The sequence below is a fragment of the Drosophila subpulchrella genome, chromosome 2L (genome assembly GCF_014743375.2).
Source record: "Drosophila subpulchrella strain 33 F10 #4 breed RU33 chromosome 2L, RU_Dsub_v1.1 Primary Assembly, whole genome shotgun sequence".
NCBI classification, from domain to species: Eukaryota; Metazoa; Arthropoda; class Insecta; order Diptera; family Drosophilidae; genus Drosophila; species Drosophila subpulchrella.
The window spans coordinates 9,102,627-9,129,323 of record NC_050610.1 but is presented as its reverse complement, the minus strand read 5'-3'; the positions used below and the strand labels follow the sequence as shown (position 1 = coordinate 9,129,323).

The 26,697-nt window shown below is 43.7% G+C and overlaps 7 protein-coding genes and 1 non-coding gene across 10 annotated transcripts in view; 5 read left to right on the top strand and 3 right to left on the bottom strand.

Annotated features, from left to right (window-relative positions):
* Positions 1-62: 62 nt before the first annotated feature.
* LOC119545935 (heterogeneous nuclear ribonucleoprotein 27C) lies at positions 63-7,491 on the bottom strand. Of its 2 annotated transcripts, none has more exons than XM_037851874.1 (3): positions 7,328-7,491; positions 4,556-5,328; positions 63-4,103 (listed from the first exon to the last, which is right to left on the bottom strand). In XM_037851874.1, exons 2-3 carry the CDS (start codon positions 5,048-5,050, stop codon positions 3,333-3,335), a joined length of 1,266 nt encoding a protein of 421 aa, XP_037707802.1. In that variant the 5' UTR covers positions 5,051-5,328; positions 7,328-7,491; the 3' UTR covers positions 63-3,332. The 2 variants fall into 2 exon arrangements, with proteins under 2 accessions (XP_037707802.1, XP_037707803.1); XM_037851875.1 differs by having other exon boundaries at positions 4,556-5,324.
* A 630-nt stretch (positions 7,492-8,121) lies between these two features.
* Positions 8,122-14,674, top strand: LOC119545936 (probable splicing factor, arginine/serine-rich 6). The gene is made up of 2 exons (XM_037851876.1): positions 8,122-8,833; positions 13,539-14,674. Exons 1-2 carry the CDS (start codon positions 8,400-8,402, stop codon positions 13,894-13,896), a joined length of 792 nt encoding a protein of 263 aa, XP_037707804.1. The 5' UTR covers positions 8,122-8,399; the 3' UTR covers positions 13,897-14,674.
* LOC119545934 (nucleolar protein 58) lies at positions 9,638-11,614 on the top strand. Its single transcript, XM_037851872.1, has 2 exons — positions 9,638-11,027; positions 11,205-11,614. Exons 1-2 carry the CDS (start codon positions 9,757-9,759, stop codon positions 11,467-11,469), a joined length of 1,536 nt encoding a protein of 511 aa, XP_037707800.1. The 5' UTR covers positions 9,638-9,756; the 3' UTR covers positions 11,470-11,614.
* Positions 11,066-11,138, top strand: LOC119548916. The gene has a single exon (XR_005219357.1). It is a non-coding gene; the product is annotated as a small nucleolar RNA SNORD53/SNORD92 (small nucleolar RNA).
* A 349-nt stretch (positions 14,675-15,023) lies between the features above and the next one.
* Positions 15,024-18,043, top strand: LOC119546446 (wee1-like protein kinase). The gene is made up of 5 exons (XM_037852720.1): positions 15,024-15,690; positions 16,071-16,407; positions 16,465-17,169; positions 17,286-17,419; positions 17,493-18,043. The coding sequence occupies exons 1-5, from the start codon at positions 15,195-15,197 to the stop codon at positions 17,642-17,644; spliced, it is 1,824 nt and encodes a 607-aa protein (XP_037708648.1). The 5' UTR covers positions 15,024-15,194; the 3' UTR covers positions 17,645-18,043.
* Positions 18,044-18,702: 659 nt separating this feature from the next.
* On the bottom strand, positions 18,703-21,635 carry LOC119546445 (5'-3' exoribonuclease 2 homolog). Its single transcript, XM_037852719.1, has one exon. It carries the CDS (start codon positions 21,530-21,532, stop codon positions 18,818-18,820), a length of 2,715 nt encoding a protein of 904 aa, XP_037708647.1. The 5' UTR covers positions 21,533-21,635; the 3' UTR covers positions 18,703-18,817.
* A 579-nt stretch (positions 21,636-22,214) lies between these two features.
* On the top strand, positions 22,215-23,683 carry LOC119547318 (DNA-directed RNA polymerase I subunit RPA43). Its single transcript, XM_037854117.1, has 2 exons — positions 22,215-22,803; positions 23,011-23,683. The coding sequence occupies exons 1-2, from the start codon at positions 22,270-22,272 to the stop codon at positions 23,236-23,238; spliced, it is 762 nt and encodes a 253-aa protein (XP_037710045.1). The 5' UTR covers positions 22,215-22,269; the 3' UTR covers positions 23,239-23,683.
* The window catches only part of LOC119547317 (neuroligin-4, X-linked), a 32,090-nt gene continuing 29,003 nt past the window's right edge, over positions 23,611-26,697 (bottom strand). For both annotated transcript variants that reach the window (XM_037854115.1, XM_037854116.1), the window contains exons 9-13: positions 26,498-26,640; positions 25,719-26,044; positions 25,503-25,658; positions 25,262-25,432; positions 23,611-25,197 (exon numbers count right to left, since the gene is read on the bottom strand). In XM_037854115.1, coding sequence (XP_037710043.1) covers positions 24,179-25,197; positions 25,262-25,432; positions 25,503-25,658; positions 25,719-26,044; positions 26,498-26,640 — 1,815 coding nt within the window. In that variant the 3' untranslated portion in view covers positions 23,611-24,178. The remainder of the gene's footprint in view (positions 25,198-25,261; positions 25,433-25,502; positions 25,659-25,718; positions 26,045-26,497; positions 26,641-26,697) is intronic.

Sequence of the window (26,697 nt, the reverse complement as noted above, 5' to 3'; positions counted from 1 at the left end):
TATTTAAATTTATTTTACCTTTAAATCGTTATATGTTATAATTAATATGTATATAGTATATATAGTTGTATATAGTAGGTTTATTCATATATATTTTTGTTTGTTTATTACGTTTACGATGCACATATATTGTATGTAGTTCATTTTGAATAGGTTTTTACGTTTAGGTTAATAAAAAAAACAATTCATGTTGTATTCAACTTTAAAATAAAGGGTTAGTAAATGAAATTGTTTTACAATTAACAGTCAGTGTATGTGTTTTGTCTGCTAATAAATCTCTAATCGCTTGAATTAGTTTATTAATTTTACATTAACTTCCACTTCAAACATGTTAATTCTATGCAATTAATTAATTCTTTGCAAATATGTTTCATAAAAACAAAAATCATACCCAGGTATATAAACCACCAGAAAATAAAAGTGTTGATCTTATTAAATTACATCAGGTTGATTTGCTGGCCATTTGTTTGAACATTATGTCAAATGGCTGTTGTTTTTTTTTTTCTTTTATATTTTGCACCCACAGCAAATCCTGGATGGTGTTGTTTTGATTGCTGCAGCCGACTTTACTGGAAATGCTGACCGAAACTCAAAATTCAAAGTCAAAAGCATTTCTCTCCGTGTATATGTACTTCAAACTCCACAACAGCTGATCGATCCGTTGATCAGCTAATTCTTCCCCGCGCCACGCCTTCATCTCGCCGCCCACTCGCTGACCTTGATGTGACCTCTGCGACGACAACACTAACAAAAATAAAAAAAATGGACACATACAATCACACTCAGGCACGCACACCGGTACAAAACGATACAGTTAAAAGAAAAAGATACAAATTCAATAAATTTTCAAAGATTTTGGTTTTTTTTTTTTCAAAAATCGAAACGTTTTTCACACGTTTACTTTACTCGTTTACTTGCTCATTGTTTTAGCATTTTTTGCTTTTGTTTTGTGTTGGTTTTTTTTAAAATTGTATAATTAGTTATATAAAATGTAAGCATATGTATTTGTAATTTAAACGAAATTAAATTAGGAATTTATATTTGTAGGATTTGTTTTGTTGTAGTAGAGTACAAATTATACGAAGAACACTAAGCAATAAATCACCGAAAAATAAAGTAAAGTATTTGTATTGTATATTGGTAATTAAACGTATGTATTGTAAGTTGATTTGTTGTAAATAAACAAATTAAAAATTAGTGTATGGTATTTTAATAGAAAAAATTACTTCATATTTTATAATATATGTGTATGGTAAATGTATTAGCATATAATATGTATGTTTCTCATTTTGTTTTTGTTGGTTTTTTCCATCTTTTCGTTTTTGTAATAATAAATTGTAAAATCGCAATCATATAATCATCATTAAAATAGTTTACTTTCATCTTGTTTTACACACGGTGCACGCTCGTTTAAGTGAGCGTGCAGAGTAGTTAAGAGTAAATATGTATAAGTAATTAAAGATATATATATGTTATGTTCATAATCAATTAAAGTTCTTCTCTTCCTTTTTCTCTTCTTTTACTTTTACTTTTCCTTTCCTCATTCATTTCCTTTTACCCTTCTCTCTCTTTTTCTCTGTCTCGCTTCTGATCTTGTTGTTGTTGGTTTAAAATGGGGTTAAGTGTGAGTGGGTGTGCGTGTTGATGGTGTTGTTTTTTGCTGACTGATGTTGTTGTAGTGCACACTTTTAGCTGGTTGTTGTCGTTGGGTGTTGGTGTTGTTCCTGCTGTGGTTCTTGCTGTTGTTGTTGTTGTTGTCTGCTTGGCAAACGATGAAAATTTGAAAAAAATGTGCAACGCAACTCTAAGCATCGTATTTTGTAACTTGTTTAACTTGTCCTATTCTCTCTGCCTGCCTCCCTTTTACTTTTTTTTTGTTTAACTCTGTACTCTTTTTACTCTTTCTCATTAACTGTAGCTTTAAATTTACGTTTCCTTTTGCTCTTTTTTTACTCTTTTTTCCTTTTTTGTTTCCTTCTATATATACTCGTTATATATATATTTATATATTGTATATAAGTATGTATGTATATAGTTTTTATGTATATTGGTTAAGAGTGTGTGTGTGTGTTTTGTTGGTTTCCATATCCATTATAATCAATCATCATATCATGCTGCTGCTGCTTGGCTTCTTCACTTCGCTTTAACTAAATAATAAATCCAACGCACTATATAATTCTAGTTTCAAGTTCAACTTTCGCTTAGATGTAAACGACCACGTACGCTTATTAATTAGGTTTCTTTATATATGTAGTTTAACTTTTAGCTAGTTTTTGTTTTGTTTACTTTAAATGGTAAATTTTTAATTTTGTAACGTATCTTTCCCAAGTCAGTGCCGCCCCTTTTCGCCACCACACCCTCGCATCCAGCGACCCCATTAGCCGATAAAACAGTTGCTGATTAGATTCGCCCATTGGCCGGAAACAACTATGTTAAAAACAAAAGCCAACTCTCGCGGCCCCATTCAATAATGAGTCACAAAGGCTAAGGCAAGCGAGGAGTTCTCAGAAAAGACCTATATCTCCAAAGTCGATTCCTTCTCAAACCCTCACTAAACCTTGTCGCCCGATCTAGAAAGCGGGTGGTGGCGAAAGCAGATCGAATACCGACGTGCTTTTGCTTTAAAATGTACAATTTCGAATTTGTATTTACTAATTTTAGTAATTAAGGGGATCTTTACTTGTTTACTCTTTAAATAAAATTATAAGTTCTTATTTTCTTTGTGTTTGTTGTTGGTATTTCGCACTCTATTCTTGATCTTCTTGTGTCTAATTAGCTAAACTTTATACTTGTAAATCATTACGTTTAAATCTTCACATTTCTATTTTGTTTGTTTGTTGTTAATGCCATGTATCATATGTTTCTACGGGTTTTAGTTGGTTGGGAAGTTCTCGTTAGTTGATTCTGGCTGTTTGGTTGGTGAGTTTGGGATACAGGAGAATGCTTGTTGTGGTGTGTGGTGTTGTTTATGAGGCGCATGAAAGAAATAATGTTCTCTTGTCTGAATGGGTGAGTGTTGGGTGCTGATGTTTCGCCTATGAATTACATACTCGCTGCTATAGAACATACATGTATATCTATGAATCTGACTTGTCGCTAGGTATTCTCGTGTTAAATTTGTTTCGCTTTAAATAATAGTTGTACAAGAGTTTTAAATATTAATTTCAACAACTGATCTGATCTGAAATAAAAACGAACAGACGACGCTTTAGCTTACAATTACCACCATCTTTTCTGTCTTCTTCATCATTCGCCGAGGACGACGCCGACGACGACATGTTGCTCTGCTCTGCTACTCCTACTCCTACTCCTCCTCCACTCGATTCTCCGCCTTAGACAGCCTGAGAGGTTGCATAGGGTGGCTGCGTGGAGCTATCGTTGCCATACGCTGACCGCGGCCCAGCTCCGTAGTTGGAGGCGCCCTCCTGCTTCACGTAGTTGCTGTAGTCGTAGTCGTAGCCCGAGCCATAGCCGCCGTAGTCGTACTCAGAGCCGGACTTGGAGGCCGAGTTGCCGGGTCCGGTGCGAGGCATGCCGCCAACGGGTCCGGTGGTCGAGGGACCGCCCGCCGCCCAGGTCTGGGCACGTGAGTACATGTCCGTGGCGGTGCCGGCTCCGGCTCCTGGTGCCCCAGTGGGTCCAGCAGAGTTGGGTGGCATGTTCCACGAGTTCCAGCTGCCGCCGCCCGATGGTCCCGAAGGAGCTCCGGTCGACGTCGAGTTGTACATGTCATAGCCGCCATAGCCCTGCGTCTGCTGCGGTCCAGCGTAGTTCGACCACTGCGGTGGCGGTCCCTGGGGTCCTGGTGGAGCTCCCCAGCCCTGGTACGATCCTGGGCCGCTGTTGCCGTAGCCGTACTGCTGCTGTTGCGGCGATGTTCCCCAGCCCTGGTAGCCAGGCATCATGTTCGGCGCGCCAATGGGCATATTCAGTGGTGGTCCACCCATCTGGCCATTCTGGCCCTGCATCATGTTGATGGGAGCGTGGTGCGGTCCCCAGTGGCTGCACTCGTTGCCCAGCTTGCCATAGGCGCCGCCCACAGTGCTGTTGTTGGAGTTCTGACCGCCAGATCCGTCACGAGGCTCGGCCTTCTTGATCTCGACCTGAGGGGCGTTCAATAGTGATTAATAGTTGCGCTACAATTTGTTTAACACTAAAATTACATTGCATTTAGATCTAGTACAGATAATGGACAAAAACACAGGAGCCCGTTCAATTATTTACTCTAGTTTTTCAAAAACTAGTATGGGTCATTAATTAGATAAACAATGAATGATTCAAGATAAACTTAAAATTCAAGATGTGATATTATTCTTTGAAAAATTGACACTTATTACTCTGTCTTTTCGAAGGTTCTGGAAAGACTTACACAGAGTGAAAAGAAAAAATAGAACGATCATATATTTTATCCCACTTTGAACGAAAGCGTTGGAACCAGTTTTGATTTTTGAAGGAAATTGTAATAAAAACAGATTGATCATTGATCAGAGATTCTATGATATTTTTATAGGTAAAAGGTAACTATGATTAACACTAATTCTCGGCGATCACCCACCTGCTTGCCATTCAGATTGATGTACCGCTCGTTGGTCACGTGCTCGACGGAGGACTCCTCCTCGAAGGAGAGGAAACCGAAGCCGCGGGACTTCTTCTTCTCCTGGTCGTACATGATGACCACCTCGGTAACCTTGCCGTAGCGGCCAAAGAAGGTGCGCAGATCGGTCTCGGTGACGTTCGAGGGCAGGCCGCCCAGGAAGACCTTGTAGCCGCCGCCCTTCTTCGGTTTCTGCAGGGTGCGCGGATTGCACGGCTTGGGGTCGATGGTGCGGCCGTCGAGCGTGTGCGGTCCGTTCGCCAGCACGTGGTTGACGTTGGTGGGATCGGCAAAGGTCACGAAGCCAAAGCCGCGAGACCTGCCGCTCTCGTTGTTCTTCATCACCACGCAGTCGATGATGTCCCCGAAGCGGCAGAAGTAGCGCGACAGGTTCTCCTGCGTCGTCTCCCAGGACAGGCCGCCCACAAACAGTTTGCCCCTCTCATCCTCTTCCATGATGTTGTTCTGGTTGTGGTTGTGAGCTATGGCGCCGGGAAGGTTCTCAATAATTGACGTAATCTTGACGCTTTTTATTAACACGGGGTGCAAAAGAAATTAACTTGTTGGTTGCCTTTGTTTTTTTTTTGGGGAGCACTTTTTTTTTTTAATTTTTACACTGTTGCGCTGGTAGTTTTTATGTGGTTTTGTATGAATCTTAGGTTGGTTTAAACGTTGCCAAAGTTCTTTTCCTTCAAAACAATTAAACAAAAGCCACGACGTTCACACGTAACTTTCTATCGTAACGATGATATTGTTGTAGTTTGTTGTTTTCGTACGCAGGCACATGGAAAGATACAGAAAGAATAAAAGAAATCTGATTAGTCAAATCTGGTTACACAGAGAAAAACAGAATATGAATATGGATCCTACATATTTATTGATTACTATTATGACCTCTAGGTTATTTTAAAATTGAAATAGAAAATTGGAATAAACATTGTTTCGTTATTAAGACATAGGATTCATATGCCACCTCTATAGATATTATTTCTCTTTTCTAGCTAGAAATTCGTCATCATATCGTGGCAATTTTTCTCCCAGTGCCAAGATCTTGGGTGCGAATGGGTGGAAACGACCAGATGACAAAAACACACACGCACGCAGTGAAAGAGAGCCAAATAGTAGACATAGTAATTATGAAAGGCGCAGGTAGGCAGAAAATGAGAAAAAGCGGCAGAAGCAACCGGCCGGTACACACACACACACACACTCAGCCAAAGACATTCCACAGTAGGTGTGTGTGATTGTCGGCCGTCTAACTGCTTTTTGTACACGTTCACAAGTTTGCTGCTCCTCCCCTCCACTCCACTCCCCACTCTCTCTTCCCCGTCTTTCACTTGCTTTTACACGGCTACGTGAAAGTATTGTTTTCTTTTCGCTGTGTCACGAGCGGATTTGTTGTTGTTGTTGTAACAAAGTCCCCAGCCTCACTCACACCCACACACGCTCACGCCGTCTATCAATGAGAACAACGAACTTATTTCCAAGGTGAAAAGAGAGCTGTCGCCGGTTCACCACATTTGCGCGCCATTTGCCAGGGGATTCCAGGCTATAGCCAGATGTGGGCCAAGTAAACACATTCACACAAATATATTTCAAAAGTTTTAGGTGCGATTGGCAACTGAAAACTGGATTTAAATGCACTTATTTATTAAGTAAACCCTGTTTTTAATTCACTCACAGCTCTCTCGCAGACATTTTGCCCATTAACACAAGTGAAAAACATGTGGCAACGCCATGTGTGACGTGAACGCGAATGGAAAGCGAAAAGCAAACGTACCAAAAACCAATGCCCTCAAATAAATGTTAATTCCTACGAAAGAAAAAACAAACAATTCTTTTTAAGTTTTCCTCCAGCTTGAACCGATTACTTTTTCTCCCTTCTGGCGGAGTACTCGCGACTGAACTGAATGAATCGCACCGAGAGTGTGTGGGAAATTCACCACGGCAGAGGCAACGAAGAAAAAAAACAAAATGGAAGACGTGCCTGATGAAAAAAATGCTACAACAAAGAAATCTCAATGTTTTTGGCTCTCGATTCTTAGAAAATGGAACAAACACATTTCACTTCATTTTTACTCTATTTTCTTTATTTTAGTCGAAGCTGGTTATTTAGCACGACAATCACACACCAAGCAAATCACGAATGCACAGGTCACGCCGGGTTCACTTTTTACATTTGTCACCCAAGGGAACGGGGGAAATGTTGGCGAAATTAACCAAGATTTCTACTACGCAATTTTACAAATTTCGCACGATTTTTGTATTTTGCACCGCAATCTGCTGCTGTGTGTGTGTTGGTGCATGAGTTGGCCGTACGTGTGCGCGTTCGAGCGTGTGTGTGCGCGAATGGCCGCCGAGCGTTCCGCAGTGGTGTGCGTGTGCGTTGGTGTGGTGTTATACATAGCATTTTTTCGTATGTATGTATAAAAATATGAAATTTTCCACTTTGATGGGTGGAAATAGAGTGCCGAAAGAGGCAGGGGAAAAGCGCTGAAAAACTGCACAGACCTCCGTTTGGCAAGAAAAAAAGGAAAAGCAGAGGAAACAATTGAAACGTTTCGAACAAATTTTAGCCCACACACACACCAACACATTCGCACGGCGAGCAATGGCAGCTGCGTCAGGTATTCAGGCGTTTTTTTTTTTTGGAAAGGAAAGGCTAGTCAGGCATTTTGTTAAAGCACTGTAATTGTTATGTAAATGCGATTTTCAGTCGCTTTCCATTCTTACCGTTTGTGCCAAGTGTTCGTCTGTGGTTTTTTAAAGATTTCGCACTGCAAATTCACTAAATTTAAGTGTTTTTTCCTTAAAAAACTAGCTTATAAATAATTGTATGATTTTGATGCATACGATATTATAACCTAACTTATATGATAAATCGCCGCCACGTTTAATGCTGTGTGACCGCCGCTCGCGAGAAAAAATACCACAGGTATTTTAGGTGTACTAATCCATAGCCGTACAAAATACTGAATATACCGAAAGTCTTAAATTATTTTTAAAATCATCGTAATCTATAAGAAATCGGCATTAATATTAGGAAGTTGTGCATGGTTTTTTAAATATACTTTCTTATTGAACGGAGTTCTTAATGTCTTCATATATGTTGTTGTTATATGATTTGCTGGAAAAACTGTTACAGATTTTTAAATTGGTTACAATATTTGTCACCACTATTTTTTGGATTCAATGTTGAATACTCTAAAAAAAACTAAAATTTGGTGAACTTAGTAATATGTAAGGATTAAAACCAATTTAAAATTATTTATAAATTAATTAAAATTTATTTGTTTTACCAATATGTTATATTAAAACACGTGGAAAGCGGTTGTACTAAATTAAAAAGGATCACTAATTTTTTATAGATTAAAAACCCAAAAAGGGTCTGCGAGCTGGACTGCTATTTATTTGCCGACCCTGCCAGACAGCGTTGCCAGACCCTCCTGCTTTTAGAGGACCGTCAACCATCGAGAGGTCATATATTTTGGTATATTTTTTTTCAAGCCCCTGGTTTCTTTTAACGGACCGCCCGCGGTCACTCTGTTTGCTACCCGGTAAAAAATGAGTTTTGCGCTGTATTAAATAGAAAATAAACATAAAAATTCGCAATTGCCGACCGCGTTGAGTGATTAAAAGCGTTCGCCAGTGCGCGTTTAACCCAGCGAGCTCCCCAGGAAGGCGGGGGCAAGTGAATTCGATCCCATCATCGATTTTTTCTGCGCTGCTGCTGCTGCGGTGCTGCCACATTAACACAGTTGAGCCCGGAGTAAAGCCAAACCAAATAAAACAAACAGAAAGCGAAATGTCGCGCCATCCGAGCGATAGGAAGGTGTACGTGGGCGATCTGGGTAACAATGCCCGCAAAAATGATCTGGAATATGTGTTTGGGGCGTACGGCAGTCTGCGCAGCGTCTGGATTGCCCGCAATCCGCCGGGCTTTGCCTTCGTTGAGTTCGAGAGTGCCCGCGATGCGGCGGATGCTGTGCGCGGCCTGGACGGACGTACGGTCTGCGGACGTCGTGCCCGTGTGGAGTTGTCCACCGGAAAGTACGCCAGATCAGGCGGCGGCGGTGGTGGTGGAGGAGGAGGCGGTGGCGGCGGAGGAGGACTTGGTGGACGCGACCGTGGTGGTGGTGGCGGCGGCGGCGGTCGTGGCGACGATAAGTGCTACGAGTGCGGCGGACGCGGCCATTTCGCACGCCACTGCCGAGAAAGGAAAGCCAGGCAGCGACGCAGGTAAGCGCATTTAGCACTCGCAATCGCCATTTCCCTTTTTTCATTCATTGCCAAAAAGTTCTTCCTTTTTGTAACATGGCGAGATATTCGCATACATATATATATCTTTATGCCTATGTGTGTGTGTGTGTATGCCCATGCAAAAATGTTGAGTTTGTTTGGCCCGTGGTGAATATTTAGGTGGCGGAAAACAGCGCTGTAAGGGGGCGAACACCCAAGCCCTGTTAACCCCACCAGCGTGCCGTTAGCCGCGAAGTGTGCTGTTGGGCGCAGCGGGTAGTGCTGTACCTTAACAGCACGCACACGTGCTCGAGCAGTATACCCATTACCCTTTATAAGTAAGGGCATATGCATTTTAACTTGCTGTTTTTTTAAATAATTAAATGACAATTTTATAATGTTTATTATGAATGGTTTACTCTGTGTTTTGTTAACATATTTGAACTTTGCAGTTTTATCTTTATTTTTGTAAGTTTACGAAGTTTTTTAAGACCCTAAAATTTACCGGTCTTTAAATACAATTTTAAATGAACGGGCTTAAAGTCGCAAATTAATGGTTGACAAACGTGCAATAAATTGAAAGCCATTCTAAGTTACAAATAAGATGTCGCCGAGTTCAAAATATGAAATACACAGAAATCTTACCATGTGTATTAGACAAGGGTATCGGACAGTCGGTAAACTGACCTCCCTTTTAACATTCACCGCGCTTAATGTTCGTGGTGAATTTTCAACAATGGTGCTGTTAAGCGCAAACGGAGTGGCAACGCCGACCAACGAAGGTACACGTGCTTGCGTTCATTTTGGATTTTTCTTTTACACGCGGCATACGGAAAAGAAGGTTAAGTTGCTGCTGGCTGCCGAGTGTTTCACTGGTTTTAAATTGAATTAAAATTAAAACTAAATGAGCAGAGTGTGACGCAATGTTTGTGCTCTACGAAACGCCGGCGGGCTACGCGATTTTCAAGCTGCTGGACGAGAAGAAGCTAGAGCAGGTGGACAATCTGTACCTGGAGTTCGAGACTCCGGAGAAGGCCAACAAGCTGCTGAAGCTGAAGCACTTTGAGAAATTCAATGACACCACAGAGGCGCTGGCCGCTGCAACGGCGGCGGTGGAGGGCAAGGTGGCCAAGCCGCTGAAGAAGACCCTTAAGAAGATCCTCGTCGACGATGTGCAGTCGTCTCTGTTGGTGGCCGATGCCAAACTGGGCACCGCCATCAAGGACAAGCTGTCGGTGCAGTGTGTCTACAACACAGGCGTTCAGGAGCTGATGCGCTGCATCCGCCAGCAGGCGGACAGTTTGCTCGGCGGCTTGCCCAAGCGTGAGATGACCGCCATGGCTCTGGGTCTTGCCCACTCCCTGTCGCGCTACAAGCTCAAGTTCTCGCCCGACAAGATCGATACTATGATTGTGCAGGCCCAGTGCCTGCTGGATGACCTGGACAAGGAGCTGAATAACTACATGATGCGTGCCCGCGAGTGGTACGGCTGGCACTTCCCCGAGCTGGGCAAGATCATCACCGACAACATTGCCTTCGTGAAGACCATCAAGTTGGTGGGCACCAGGGACAACATGGCGGCGAGCGACCTGTCCGACATTCTGCCCGAAGATGTGGAGGAGAAGGTCAAGGAGGCGGCTGAAATCTCGATGGGCACAGAAATCTCCGAGGAGGATGTTCTGAACATTCAGTGCCTCTGCGACGAGATCATATCGATCAACGATTACCGCGTCCACTTGTACGACTACTTAAAGGCCAGAATGATGGCCATGGCTCCAAATTTGACGGTACTTGTGGGTGATACAGTGGGCGCTCGGCTGATTGCCCATGCTGGTTCGCTGATCAACCTAGCCAAGCATCCCTCGTCCACCGTGCAAATCCTGGGCGCCGAAAAGGCCCTCTTCCGTGCACTGAAGACCAAGAAGGATACGCCAAAGTATGGTTTAATCTACCACGCCCAGTTGGTGGGACAGGCCAGCCAGAAGAACAAGGGCAAGATGTCGCGTTCGCTGGCCGCCAAGGCGTCGCTGGCCACGCGAGTGGATGCCTTCGGCGAGGAGGCCACCTTCGAGCTGGGTGCGGCGCACAAGGTGAAACTGGAGTCGCGTCTGCGACTTCTGGAGGAGGGTAACCTGCGCAAACTCTCTGGCACCGGCAAGGCCAAGGCCAAGTTCGAGAAGTACCAGGCCAAGAGGTGGGTTATAGTAGTCAATTATATAAGAGTATACCGATTTCCAGTGATGATACCCAAAAGGTTTCGCATATATCCGATTACGATGACGATAAACCTTGGCTGTCTGAGCGAAATTGCGTTTGCCACCATGCCATTGTTAGTTTGTTCTGTTTATTAATCTATTCATTGATTTTTCAGTGAGGTGTTCACGTACCAACCAGAGGCCGACAACACCTTGAACGTCAAGAAGCGCAAGCACTCCGAGGCGGAGCAGACGCCTGTTAAGAAGGAGGAGATTAAGGAGGAGGAGGAGGCTGCCGAGGAGGAGGTCAAGTCCGAGAAGAAGAAGAAAAAGAAGAAGAAGCAGAAGGATGAGGAGGCCGTTGAGGAGGCGGCAGCGCCTGAGCCCGAGGACGTGCCAACACCAGCCAAGAAAAAGAAAAAGTCAAAGCACCAGGAGTAGTTTCTCCACCTTGACTAGTTGTAGTTCTTAAGTCTTAGCATCCTAGGTTACCTTACTGTAAAGTATAGGATTTTACAATTACCAACAAGATTAAAGTTTCTGTTGTACATTAGAAATAAAATGTAATATTTGCAAAAAAAAAAAATGGATTGAGTTCTTCGGAATATATTCGTATTGATTTTCCAGTACTGATGGTCAAGCCAACTGTACTTAATTTTAAATCGATTTGTTCTTTCGGAAAAGTAATCTAGAACATTGGTTTAAATTGGTGGTATTACTGATATCTCTTTAAGCGAAATTCGCCGGAAACTGTTGCTAAGTCATATTTTTCCGAATTCCGCCACAAGAGATTTATGTAACAGCCCCCCGAATTTAAGCTATATATTTTAAAGTATCTTTGCTGTTTCTTACATTAATATCTGCATTCAGAGCAATATTGACACAACTGAATAATTGTATAATGAAAAATTTTAAAATCATTTGAATTTAAGAGAATGATTACGAGATTTAATGCATAAAATTGAATTCCTATAAGGCCTGAATAACTTTTCGTATAACCTTTACTTTAATACCTACTAAAAAGTATTCTTAAACATTCAGTTCTTGTCCACAAAAGCCTTGCAACATTTGTTAGAAGCAGCTCCCAACTTTGGAGGCCAATCTGTCACTCTCCGCGTGGCAAGAAGTTCGATTGACTGCAGTAAAGAGGCCAATGAAGCAGAAAGTTTTTACGTCAGCCCCAGAGGTTTGCTTGCATCATGACGCCAGGCATTTTAAGCATTTTGTGGTCGGTCCACCATGGAGTGTTGTATAAAAGCCAATGTAACTTGTGCCAGTCGAACGAGAAAACAATGCGAGATGCATGGTCATCTGAAGCTGCTGCTGGTCCTGGGACTTTTGCTGACCTACGCGGCGGCCAAGAAGAAGGAGTCATCGTCATCCGAGGAGGAGGAGGGTGGCGACAAGTATGAGAAGAAAAAGTTTGGTGACGAGGAGCACAAGGGTGAGCACGGCCACAAAGAGCACAAGGAGTGGGAGGAGGACGAGAAGAAGCACCACGAACTGGAGGATCACGAGCACCATCACGGCGACAAGGGATCGAAGAAGAAGAAGCACTACGATGAGAAGGACGAGCACGGTGAAAAGCATGAGCACGGCTCCCACAAGAAGGGCGGCAAGCATCATCACAAAAAGAAGCACAAGAAGGGCCATAAGGAATTGGAATACCACAAGAAGTTCATGAAGGATGAGTATAAAAAGGAGAAGAAGTTCTACGATGACGAGCACAAGGGTGGCCATCACAAGAAGTACGGAAAAGAGCACCATCACCATGCCGAGGATCATGGCGAGCACAAGAAGGGCGAAAAGCATGAGGGCGGCAAGAAGAAGGGCCACAAGAAGCACCACGGTCACTACAAGAAGGGCCACCACGACGAGGACCACAAGAAGTACAAGAAGGAGCACAAGCACGGCGACAGCTTCGAGGAGAAAAAGGAGCACGGCGAGAAGGGCTCCAAGAAGCACGGCCACAAACACTACAAGAAGAAGGGCGGCAAGCATTGAGAAGGCAAAGGGTCTCTTATGGTGTAAGATTAAGATTAATGTGATGTTTGTAAAGGATGTGACATTAAAACTGGGCAAGGTTGTAACAGTATTCACTTAATGTTGTTCTATATTTATTTCTAAATATTGTTTCTTACAACAAAAGTGCAATCTGCAATACAAAATGTGTACTCTAGCGGATCAGAGGGGATATCTCCGTTTTTAAGATGGATGTACCTTATCAAACCCCAACAATTACTTATACTTCGGGGAAAACTATATAGTTTTATGACTAAGTGGGCGGTTTCCTCTTTACATGTTTTATTTATCTTTTTGTTGTTGCTAGTAATTTAAGTCATGGCATTTCTTATCTATTTTATTCAAGGAAACTAAAATGTTATTCAATTTTATATATAGTCGGTTGAAACTGATTAATATCCATTTCAACTCGGTAGTACTTCTATCTCTAATAGACAATTTTATAAACCAATTGCTAATGACGACCTCTCTCTTCTTTCCTATTGCAGAAGCAACTCGTTCAGCAGATCTCGCAGCACATCCCGTCGCAGGCGCACTCGCTCCAAGTCCGGCACCCGATCCCGCAGTCGCTCCGCCGGCTCGGTGGGACGCCGCTCCGGCCGCTCGAACGGACGGGACGAGAATGGATCAGCGTCGCGGTACAGCGACCATGAGCGCAATGGCAGTGGGGCGGTAGACTCCCCTCCGCCTCCAAAACGGCGCTATGAGGATGAGGACGAGGATAGGACCAGGGCATCGCCGCGGTCACGTTCCCGATCTCGATCGGCGTCGCCGGCGGTGCGCCGAGGATCGCCGCCCAGGCGTCGCGGCGACTCGTCCGCCTCACGGTCCGTTTCCAGGGACTAGCGACACCGAACGGATGCAGACACAGCCCGGCGTCCGAAGATGAGGGCCTGAACTGCAACCCCCGATGAATCCGGCAAAGTGGGGGACACCAACCACACACTGGAATCTTCCCCTCATTCCCAAAACAAAAACAAAAAAACAACAACCTCAATTGTAACAAGACAGATTCCCAAATACTTTTTCATGCAGTATCCATCTACGGTTTAGTTGTCCAGAACCATATTAGTTAAGGGTTTTAATTTATAGTGGAACTCAAGTTTGCATATTTAGGTATTCTTATGTTCCAACAGAATAACAAAAAAAAAAAACAGAAACAACAACAAGCACATGCAGATGCAGAAGAAGAAAGAGCGCTTCGGAGAATCATTTGACGGAAAGAAAGATAAGATATAGAAATGGATCGGCAGCCGCAGATTATCGATCTAGTCAAGTTTGCTATGTAAATTGATTTGCCTTGGATTTTTTTTTGCTAACCCTGGAATTATACTCGAATGTGCAGGAGACGATGCATCGCTACCATTTTCATGTCAATTCTACACATTTTTCAAATTACATTACTCTCAATACACTTGATTATTCGACTCCAAAACTCTGTATGATGTGTTTCAATATTCGTAATAATTAAGTCTTGCAGAAGTGCATAATAATTATTCATACATTGATGTCGTAGTTAAGTATTAAACAAATACATATGTATGGATTCTTGAGATGTGTGTTTGAATTATATAGCAAATGCGCTGAACACTAAAATACACAAATATTCAATCAATAAATTAAATGCCAAAAAGTTGGTTTTGCGTTTGAATTGGGCGGGCATGGATAAGTGGAACTTGGGTTAGCCTGGCAACTCTGCCTTGGTATTTTTGGTACGTTATATTTAGTAGGTATATATTTGTGGTCTTTGCTTTGACCTCACTAATGTGTGCTGATAAATAGAATAGACTCTATTAAATAGAGCAACCATAAGCTCAGAGAGGCGTTTAAATTTCGAACAAAGACATTTTTATTTTTTTACGCAGTTCAAACGATTGCCCCAAACACCAAAACTGGTTCGATCCGGCAACTCCGCATGGCCATTTTTTTTAGTATTTTTTTAAATTTCAGTTTGGTATATTCTGGCGCTTCGGATACGCCACACTATTCTTCTTCGCATTCCTTCAGTTCAATATTGTTTTGTGTTTTGTTTTGCCTTTTTTTACCCAACGCTTTCTATTTTCTGCCCTCCGGTTCGTTACAAATAGTTGTGAAATATCCGAAAAAGTAAATCGCCTTGCACCGCGGGCAACCGGACACCTACAATGGCATTCCGCCAGTCGGAGCATGAGATGAGCGTCACTTCGCTCGATTCGAGCGTCGAGCTGCGATCGCGATCACCGTCGCCGCAGCTCTTCAATCCGCGCAAGCTTCGCTTCGCCGACGACGACTTTGACAAGGACCCGCCCGAAGGAGCGAGTCCGCATCATCCCCTCCACCAGCATCAGCGGCAGAAGCTATCCTCCGGCGAGGAGCATCATCTGGGCAGCAAGGACGATGCCGGCGCCGGGGATGTGTCCATGTCGCCTCCGTGCCAGAAGGTGCGAGCCCTGCGCCTCTTCAGCACCCCGGCCACCCCAAAGACCATCCTGCAGAAGTCGACGACGCAGTGTAGCAATCATCTGTCGGCGGCAGCAGCGGCAGTAAACGCCACCCGGCGCAGCGAGGAGCTCTTCCGCGAGCGTCCGCGATCCCTGCCCCTGCACAACCGCAAACTGCCCACCCAGGACACGGCAAATGTGAATCCCTTCACACCAGACAGTGAGTTTAAGTTCCCAGACCTATTTGTCCGTCATTGTAATCTCTAGAGATAACGTTGTTTCTGTGTAAAATGCTTATATCAAGATATTAATTCTCCTCCATAGTCTATAATGAATCCTCCACACCACAAAACTCCATTATAATACTTTTATTTGGCTGTTTGTGGTCCCTCCGTTTCATGAAAATTTATCTTATTACTCAATCACTCATTATTGCACAGAAATCATTCACTTTACAGCGATATCAAGTCATATGGTCCTTTAAAATAAAGAACTTATTGTATTTTATGTTAATAACATATCTACCATGTTATTAGACACCTAGCTCTAAACGTTTTGAATTCTTAATCTTATTAGAATCATAATCACTTATTTTTTTAGGTCTCCTGGCTCACAATAAGAAGCGTTGTCGCACGCAATTTGGACGCGAAAACCTCAACCTGAATGTGAATGCTATGCAAAAGTATTTGCTCAGCGATGCCTGCGACGATGATGCGGCAGAGGAGGCGGGCGACTCACTGCGCGAGATCCACCAGCAGGCTCCCAAGCGGCTGGCCCTGCACGACACGAACATCAGTCGCTTCAAGCGGGAGTTCATGCAGGTCAGTGTGATCGGCGTGGGCGAGTTCGGTGTGGTGTTCCAGTGCGTCAATCGACTGGATGGCTGCATCTATGCGATCAAGAAGAGTAAGAAGCCGGTGGCAGGCAGCTCTTTTGAGTAAGTATTTAGCAGTTGCTTAGATTGAGCTTAAACTAATCATTAAATCCCTTGCAGAAAGAGAGCCCTGAACGAGGTGTGGGCCCATGCTGTTCTGGGCAAGCACGATAACGTGGTTAGATACTATTCCGCCTGGGCGGAGGACGATCATATGCTGATACAGAACGAGTTCTGCGACGGTGGCAGTTTGCATGCGCGGATCCAGGATCATTTCTTGGGCGAAGCCGATCTGAAGATTGTTCTCATGCATGTGATCGAGGGCCTGCGTTACATCCATTCCAATGACCTGGTGCACATGGATCTAAAGCCGGAGAACATATTCTCCACCATGAACCCGAATGCACACAAGCTGGTCGAGGAGCAGCCGCAGCAGACCAAAGACGACGATGGCATGGACAGCGTCTACGAGGAACTGCGCCATTCGGAGAACCTGGTAACGTACAAAATCGGCGACCTGGGCCATGTGACTTCCGTTAAAGAGCCCCATGTCGAGGAGGGCGACTGCCGCTATCTGTCCAAGGAGGTCCTTCAGGAGGACTACTCGAATCTCTTCAAGGCCGACATCTTTTCGCTGGGCATCACGCTCTTCGAGGTGGCGGGCGGTGGTCCGCTTCCTAAGAATGGACCCGAGTGGCACAATCTGAGAAATGGCATGGTGCCGGTCCTGCCAAGTCTCAGCAGAGACTTCAACGAACTGATAGCCCAGATGATGCATCCAAATCCCGATAAGAGGCCCACATCGCAGTCCATATTCAACCATCCGTAAGTTGATTACATTTTAATTTATAATAAGGGGCAGCTTCTTATCTTATATTTTTTTGATCCTATTAAGTATGATTAAGTATATGATTAGCCTAATTAACTTACTCACTTTGCAGAATTCTGAGTGCCGTCGACTCCAAGAGCAAGCTGCAGCTCGGTCTGGAGCTGACCGTCGAGAAGCGCAAGAACGAGATTCTAATGAACAAGCTGAGAGAGGCCAAAAAACAAATTAAACTTCTCGAGCAAAGGGGTAAGATGACACTTTTAATAAGAATTGAAGTTTTTGAATATTCTAATATATTTTTTTTGTCTTATTTTCTTAGTCAACCTCCTGGCGGTGACCAACAATCCGGATAGTCTGGATGGGCAGCGATGCCTTCGTTCCTTCACGCGACGCATGCGCACGCCGTTCTCCAGCCATGGCAAGTTCGATGGCATATCCGATCGCAACAAGAACATTATCACCAATATCTGATAACCTCGCACCTCATAGCGAACCGATAGCCAAACTCTTCCGAATCGAACGTGAACTAAGCTCACATTGTGTTACCTCTTAAGCGTATATTCATATAATCGATATATATTTTGTAGTTTCCGCTTCACTAGATCCTTACCTTCAACCTCATTTACCACTTGTGTTTCAAGCTTGTGGATTAAGAAGCATTCGTAATATAATATATATATTTTTCAAGCTCAGTGAACTTTTCTTCGTAGAGAAAGCACGATCGTTTTAAGAAAAAGGCCCCCCTTAAATTTTAAGAATACCACTTAGCTGTAATGAGTATTGTTTTCGAAATTAAAATATTTATTATGTTACATGGAAATCGATATAATAACATTCCATTCGTTAAATATAGCGAATGCTATTCCATAATTACGTTTTTTTCTTCTATTGATAACTTGGGTTTATAGAGAAACTAAAAAAGAGATTTGAGAAAAATTTTGAAAAAGCATCGGACAATTCTTTATTAAAAATATCAAATTAAGTAATCAAAAGTGGCAATTTTGGCTGCATATGTAGTAATAAACTTTCGAGGCATTACATTTCTATGAAATGCACACTGAGGATTTTAAGGTATAAAACATACTAATGATTTTATTTTCTTAGTTGGAAAGCTCTACAAAATATAATAACTCGTTGGTATGATAGTGATATGTGAAAAGTATATACCAACTAAACAGTTAATGAATTGATAATTTAATTGAAAATTGTTTATTTTCTGCTTGCTAAAATTTATATTGCATCTTTGTTACTTGTAATGCAATCTTTGAATATGTAATAACAATATCTTTAATATCATATCTGTCAGTTTATGAATTCATTTCTCTCATACAGTCATTGGAATACCATTTTAACATTGTAATTTGACTTATTTTCTTTGAGGCACTGATACTAGATGTTGGATGTAAACTGTTTTGGTGAAGAATGCAAAAAAGCTATTGCTGTTTGAATTGATATCTACTACTATTACTACTAAATTTATCGTTTTGAAGAAAAACTTGTTGTTCATTGAAAAAATGCCTTGGCATCAGTTTGTCTGGAAATCCTTAACGACTATTTTTTGTTTTTATTAAAGTATTTTGTAAAAAATGAACTCGGATTAAACTTTTAAGATCTGCTACATATTAAATTGTATGTATGGTCTACCTAAAATCTCCTATAGTTCTGGTTCTGGTTCTGCTGCCTGTTGCCGCCCTGTTGCTGGTAGTTGTTATTCCTTGGACCATTGTAGTTGTTATAGTTGCGCTGCTGATTGGAATTATCCTGGTTGTATCTCTGATTCTGGCCATATTGCTGTCGGTTATTGTAGTTATTGTTGCCTTGATATCCGCCACCCTGATGCTGCTGCTGCTGGTTGTAGTTGTTATTGTAGTTGTAGTTATAGTTGCGGCTGTTGTTCTGATAGCCCTGTCCCTGACTTCCTCCGCCCTGGTTGTAGCCACCTCCTTGGCCGTAACCTCCTCCGCCCTGAGCGTTTCTAATTCCGGCATTTACCATGCGATGACCGCTGTCCGGAACGTAGGCCCTGGTCAAATGGCTATTGAAACCGATGACTGGACGATGCTTTTGACCAGTCTGTTCGTTGGGCAGCACCTGTGGCGGATCCACGGCGTTTTCCAAACGCTTTGCCTCGAAGATGTAATCATCATCGTACTCCGGATCCTTGAAGGTGGTCGTCACAGTGGTGTTTTCATTGATGTCCGAGAGTCCGGAGATCGGTGACCTCAGAATGCCGCTGATGGCAGTGTTTAGCTCGGTCTTTCCCAATGTGCCTCGCATTCCGTCAAAGGAGATGGCTTTGCACACACTCTCATCAGATTTATCGCTTATTTTCTTGACCTTCTTGAAGTGCGGACTCTCGTTACTGATGTACAGGTAATTGTCGCCCCGCTTGTTGCGCTTCACCTCCTCTCCCGTCAGTTGATCATAGTAGGGAACCAAAGCCTTGAAGAGCCGCTTCTCATCTACGAAGGGCAGCAGGGCCACTCCCTGCCAGGCGAACTTCTTGCCATTCAGATCGATCTTGAAGTCCTCGGGATAGAAGTCAATGATCGGCGACTCCGGGTTGGACATGAGCTGTGCCCAAGGTTCGGGCACGTGCGAGCTACTGGCTGCCGGAAAGACACCCATCAGTTGCTCCAGAGGATTGAAAGGCTTTGTGCCCTTTTCGAAAATGGTGGACAAACCCTGGATGTTAACGAAATCCGATGCGAATGGGGCATAGTGGTATGGGAAGTACCAGTTCCAGGAGGCACAGCCCTGGTAGTAGTACTTCAGCACCCAGCACAATCCCCGGACGTACTGCAAAGCTACGGCGTAGCGGAACTGCTGGTTTCCCGGTGCCACATCGAACTTGGACTCGTAGTAGCGGTCCTTAAATCCATCCTCCCACAACCGCACCTCGTCGTTGTTCTCCTCCTCATCTTCGTCATCCAAATCGGCCTGGTCACTTGTCCGCTTTCTGTTCCGAAGGGCAGCGGCTTCCTCCTTGTAATTGCCAATGCTCTTTTGCTGGCTGTTTGGTCCCACGGCGCTGGCCCCGAACGCCGACTGATCTAGAGACCTGTGGTCCTGATTCCTTTCCTGCCTTTTGCGCGCCTTGTCCCTGGCCTTGAACTGTTCCTCGCGTCGCTGGCGACTCTTGAAGATCTGGTCCTCGGCATTGCCCAAATCGGTCATTATCAATTGCACCCTGTCCAGATTGACATCCCCCGAGTCGGTGAGATAGCCCTTCGTCTTGTAGACGCACTTCTTGTACAGCTCCACGAGCCGATCAACTGCACCCTCTCGGATCTCAAGACTGGGAAGATGGGGCAAAAAGTCGTTGCCCACAAAGAAGCACATAAAGACCCAATCGTCCAGGGCGCGCTCAAAGCTGTACTCAAAGGGGAGGCTCGGCATCTCGAGCGTCTGCTTCAAGTACTCTCGCAACACGCTCAGCCGCACAAAGATGAACTTCACCTCGGCACCGATGGGAACATCGGGCTTGAAGTTGGCGCCCGTCGGGGCCGTGGCTCCCAGGCCTACGCACTTGTCCATCTCGTGGCCAAACCCGTTGCAGATGTCGCAAGGACGCGGCTTATTCGGCAGAAACTCCTCCCGAATGATAGTAAAGTTGGGCTCGTGGGTTGCCAAACCCAACATGATGAGATCGGCATCGGCTCCGCACAGGACGTGCTGCGTGTTGGGATCATGATCCGGCTGGGCGCGCTGCTTGCGGATATAGTCCATGATCTTGTGCTCACCCTCGCCGGGCACATTGGCGTCCGAGAGTATCACCTTGATGCCCTTCCAGGCAGGGTTGTTATTCAGCCGATCGTGGACGTAGTAGTGCAGGCACTTGCTCAGCCGGTCCATGAACGGGGTGCCCGGCGTAATGCAGTTGGAGTCGAAGTGCTCGCCCTTCTCCTTCTCCGGCGGCAGCTTGCAGCCGCGGCTAAGCAGCTCCTCGCGTATCCGCTCGATCTCCAGTCGCTTCTCGGTGGTCTCCTTGGCCGCCCGGAACCGACGCGACCGCTGCTGGTTCATCTTGGCACGCGGAGCCACCCCGTCGATGGCCATGTAGAGCAGCTTCCGTGGACGCACGATTCCGAACAGGCGGTCGATGCAGTCGAAGATGGCCACCATCATCTCGTCCTCGTTCTTCGGCGCCGGCTTGTCCTCCGGATGCGTACACGGATGAATAATGCCGTTCATATCCAGGTAGAGGTTGTCGAACTCTATCCCATTCGGATTCGGCTTTGTCGCGTCCTCATAAATATTGCGCCCGGTGTCCGGGTCCACCTGCTTATTCTCGTTGCACTCGATGATAACGCTCGGGTACTTCCGGCTCAGCCAGCGAAAGAATGCTGGAACTCCCATTTTTAGGTCGGTTTTAACTTTATTTAGTCGTTAGTTTCAGTCAAACTCCGGGTTTCTTCGTTTTTTTCAACTACAATAAAAGCATGGGTCCAGTTAGTAGGACCATAAATACAAAATATACCTACAGAAATACCAAAAAATGTTAGGGTTGCTGCCTGTAGTTCCTTTTCATTTTAAATATTTTTAATATTTAATTTACCTATTTTTGTTGGTAATTAAAATAGTAATTTGGTTTTTAAGCCAACCCAATTTAAACAGTATTATATTGAAAAGCTATTGTATTGGAATACATTATGTTTATTATTATGTTTTTTATTAAACGTTGCATATTGCGTTTTAATTTAATAATTTGTTGAAAGATTTAAATTCAGGTCGACTTCGAGATTTTTTTGATAAGGTATTAAAAATGTGATGCATGTACCTATGTTATCTATCATCTAATTTGGGTACTGCTGCTTAATCTTAGCTAAGCCATCTTTTTGTTCTTAATATGTTATAAAAAATATATATATTTAAAAACTTTTTGAAGCTTTCCTAAACCATTAAATATTAATCTACATATTTTAGAGTTCACAAAGCGAGATATCTAGAAATAGCCGTTTTAAATACTATCTAAAAGGCAGTGAAATTTGACGGGAAAAAGCCAAACCGGCATTTCTAGTAGCACCTGCGGTGTTGCCAGATCTTCAAATGCAACTCATGTGGTCGTTTCGAAGAGGTAGTTTAAAGATCTTGTAATGGCCAAGATACTGCAGAAATACGTAAAGTTCTCGGCCAAGGAGCTGGAGACGTACGCCAGCAGCCCGGGCTCATGTGTGCGATGCATCACCACGGACATGCACCTGGCGATGGGTCCGTACGGCATGGCCAACTTCAAGCACGCGCTCCACGAGCTCCTCATCCGCACCAGGGTGGGATTCTACGATGCCAACCTCGACGGGATATTACTGGGCATCAAGAACATCAAGGTGCTGGGCCACACAGCCGGTCTCCGTGCGGACGACCCCATCATGCACCTAATCATCAACGCGGACTTCTACGTCTTCCGTCCCGAAGTGGGCGCCATACTGAGTGGCGTGGTGCAGCACATCTCGAAGTACCAGGTCGCCGCCATCATCTACAGAGTCTTTAACACCGCCATCCGCTTCACCAACAAAGAGGACGTCGCCATGGAGCAGGAGATCAAGTTCCGGATAAAGAACTTCGATATCGGCAATGTGGTGCCCTACATCGAGGGAGAAATTTTGCATGAGAATGGCACGGAGCCGAAGGTGGGTCACTCCTTTAACGCAACCTTCTAGATCCTTAAGTGATTCAGGAATCATTGTCAGGCCTTGACAGATTTAATCAATTTAATTTCTAAACTTTTTTTATAAACTGACCTGACAATCTTACCTATTCTGTGACACATACTCGCTTACCTTAATTGATTTTAAACATGTTTATTATTTACTCAAATATATTTATCCTTTATACAGAAACAATCCAAAAAGTTTGCCAGCGAAGACTCGGATGTTGAAGAGGTTGTGGAAGAGGTTAAGGAAGAGGACCCCGACGAAATGTTAGATGCCCTTTTAGAAGAAATAAAGAAAGAACCTGATTTCACGCCAAAAAAGAAATCTCCGAAAAAACGAAAGAATGGAGAAAACGGTGACATCGCCAAAGCGAAAAAAGTGAAAATAGAAATAAAAAACGAGCCAATATAGCTTTAAAATCTTTCGTTTTTAACATTTTTGTATAGTACAAATTAACAATTACATAATGTCGTACAATTACGACATCAAAATGGCAGGGGTTGATTATATTTTTTCAAAAAACTTGCAATATAAGTATATAAATTCTTATAACTTTTGGTATCACATTTCCTAACTCGATATTCGCCCCAAATATTGTTTGCTTTAGAAGTCTAGCCTAATTAAGTTAGAATACATACCCGATTTATTCTCCACTGCCATTGCAGGGTTCCTCTTCGAACATTGAAAAACGATTAATTGGAGACGGGTTTTAAAATGTGAATATGAATACTTTGTAATACATATGTATTTCATACAAATAGAGTCAATATTTTACAATACATTAAATACAATATGTGTATTATAGTTATAATATCTGTTTTTCTTTTACAAATCATTAAAAGCTTGTTTTATATTATTTTGATTTCGCTAATTATTAAATAACAAGCAAATAGAATAATATGAGATTCTAATCGTACACCAAAAAGTAACATAAACTATACACACAATGATAACACTTGACAAATTATTCCTACACAATATCATCTCAATCACGTCTACAAGGAACATTTACATAATGTACAAACATACGTAATACATACAGTTACAAGGATTTTTGCATTAAGGTCAGAGAACAGAAGAAATAATTCTATTTTTAAAATATTGTTGGCAGAAATCTGGGGCAGTGAGTGGAAATAGGGAAATAAACAAGGACCGAACCTATTGAATTTGATTAGGTACTGAATTTCATAGTTTTAAAAGGAAAGTTATTGTTTAAAAATGTAGGAAATTAAATTACAGAGAAATCGAAATTTAGACTGAGAAGTAGGAGAATTTAAAATTCGACCGCAGAAATAACTAGATAAAAACATTAAACTAGGGTCACAATTGGTTACTAGACGGGTTATGATTGCTAGACTGAGATTTCCTGAATATGTACACGTTTCTTGCCGCTGCTGCTCCCCGATCCTGTCGTGGAACTTCCGCCTGCGCCTGACTGCCGGAGGATTCCCGTTTGCTGCTGCTGTTGCTGTTGGGCGGCTAGGAAGGATCGTGGAGGTGGCGGCGGCTCGGGAATGTCATCATCCCGGGTGATTTCCGAGTCATTCCCGGCCGCCGCCTTGACAGCCTCCTCTATCGCCTTGAAGGACATCTGATCCGAGGACTGGACTGCATAGTCGAATTGCTGGGGACTGTTGAACTGCATGGTGGTGTCCACAAAGGATCCCCGCTTGCTGCTCATGGCCGATGTGGACTCCATCAACGTGGGCAGGGTACTGTAGGTGACCATTTCGATGGGATCACCCGGCTTGGTCTTAAGCAGATCCAAAGTGCTAGTGGAGCACGGGCCCCAGGTGTCCATCATCAGAGACGTCTGACCTGTCGATGAGGAGGGTGGCAGCTCCACCAGCAGCTTCTCCTCCTTCAACTGCTTGGTCTTCTCATCGTAGCAGCTGTACTCCCCGAACACCACGCCCACTCCGCCCTTGCTGTCCACCACCGATCCGCTCAAGGTGTACGCATCTGCGATGTCGCCTGGACCAGGACCACCTGCTCCTCCACCGCTGCCGCCCATCAAAGCGTTCAGCTTTAGCATGCTGGAGTTCTTGCTGTTGTCGCTCTCCTGCAGCTCCTCCTTGGTCTTGGCATCCCTCGCACGCTTCTCGCGCTGATGATAAATGCCCGCGAAGATCAGGACATTTAGAATCAGCAGGAAACAACCCACTGCCACTGTGGCTATCAGTGCTGTCGTATAGCTCTGGAACTGTTTGCCACCGAGTCGCCGGAGCAGCTCCAGATTACCAATTAACCCGGTAGAGGCGGTGGCCAGGTCCTTTTGCGTCTCCACTCGCGTTACACCGGTTCTATTGTCCTTCGGAGCTTGGGTAGTGGTCAGTTCCGACACGGACATGGCTCCATCGATGCCGCACTCTGCAAAGGATTGGTTGAGAAATAAATATGGGTGATATCTTGTATACCTTTTCCATCATCTCACCTGTCGTTGTGGTTGCTCCCGTGCCAGTGGGATTTAAGGCTTGTGTGGCATTCGTACTTGGACTCTTCGCAGGAGGAGCAGGTGGTGGTGGCGGAGTTGTCCTGCTCCTCTGCATGATGATTATGTTATCATCTTCAGCGGGCTTTGTCTGCAATTGAGGTCGCACAACTCCTAAAAAAATAATAAAAATAGTTTAAGACAACATATTTTAGATATGTATAATAATCCATATTTAGCTCACCCTCATAGAGATCCCTGTTGTTCATGTCGTCCTGGAACTGATGGTGTCGCATGGACTGGTCGTTGATGTTAAAGTGGCGATGCAGCTGGGGGATGAGGTTCAACCACATGGACAGCTTGTGACCACGATAGTGGCTCTGAATGTTTGCCTTGTTGCCTGAAGTGTTACATTCGTTTTAAAATCAAAGGATTTGCTTTGGTTCAAGACATTACTCACCCAATTCCACATACAGCTGGTTGACCACATCGTAGGCATCCCAAAAGGGCAGCTCATCGCCATCGTAGCTGCCCACATCCCGTTCACTGGAGATTCCCAGTTGGGTGAAGGCTGCATCATTGCTCCGCAGTCTTCTCCGGATATAGGATCGCTTCTCGTGCATGGCATTAGTCCGGCGCTGATTGTAGATCACGGCCAGATTTAGAGCCTCGCTGAGATTCGGATGGGTCAGCCCAGTGGAACGCTTTTTCTGCTGATGCAGCTCAGCCTCCAAGACCTCGTTTGGATTGGGGAGCACTGACTTTGCCGTGGATTGGTTTGGATTGCTAGGGATTTAATAAAGGTAACTTAAAGATGGTAAACACTTAAAAACATTTTTTTGAGTTGAGATCTATAAGTTTACAGTTTATCCTTTAATGAAAATTACACTATCTTTTACGTAGTTTTTTTTTATGAAAAATGTTTTAGCATTGGACTAAATATTATACAATTTTTCTATAATATTTAGGGTTGCCTAATTTTTGAATACCACATTTATAGAATTTGTTGGTCCAATATTTTAAGGGATTTTGTTTCTTGGGTCCTTTAGAAACTCCTTTTAGGTAAATTTGATATAATATTTAAATGTCTGCTTTTGATTTTAATGTTTTATAGTGATTGAAATATCAAATGTTAATTTATATTTTATAAGATTTCCTTTTGCTTAAACAGTTTTGATTTTATTTTTTCCTATTTTTATAATACCCTTTATAAAGTATACCCCCATTTTATAGCCTTACCCAGTCTTGGCAAAGTTGGACAGATATCGCAGCATTAGTCGGCCAATTTGGCGCTCCTGAGTCGTGTAGTTGTGTGGGAAGAGCGGGGACATGGGCAGACCCAACCAGAAAGGCACATCTTCGCCGCGCACGGAGCCGGTTCTCTGAGGGATTCACATTTATGGCCATAACTAATGCAGTTAGTTGTCTCTGGGTGTATC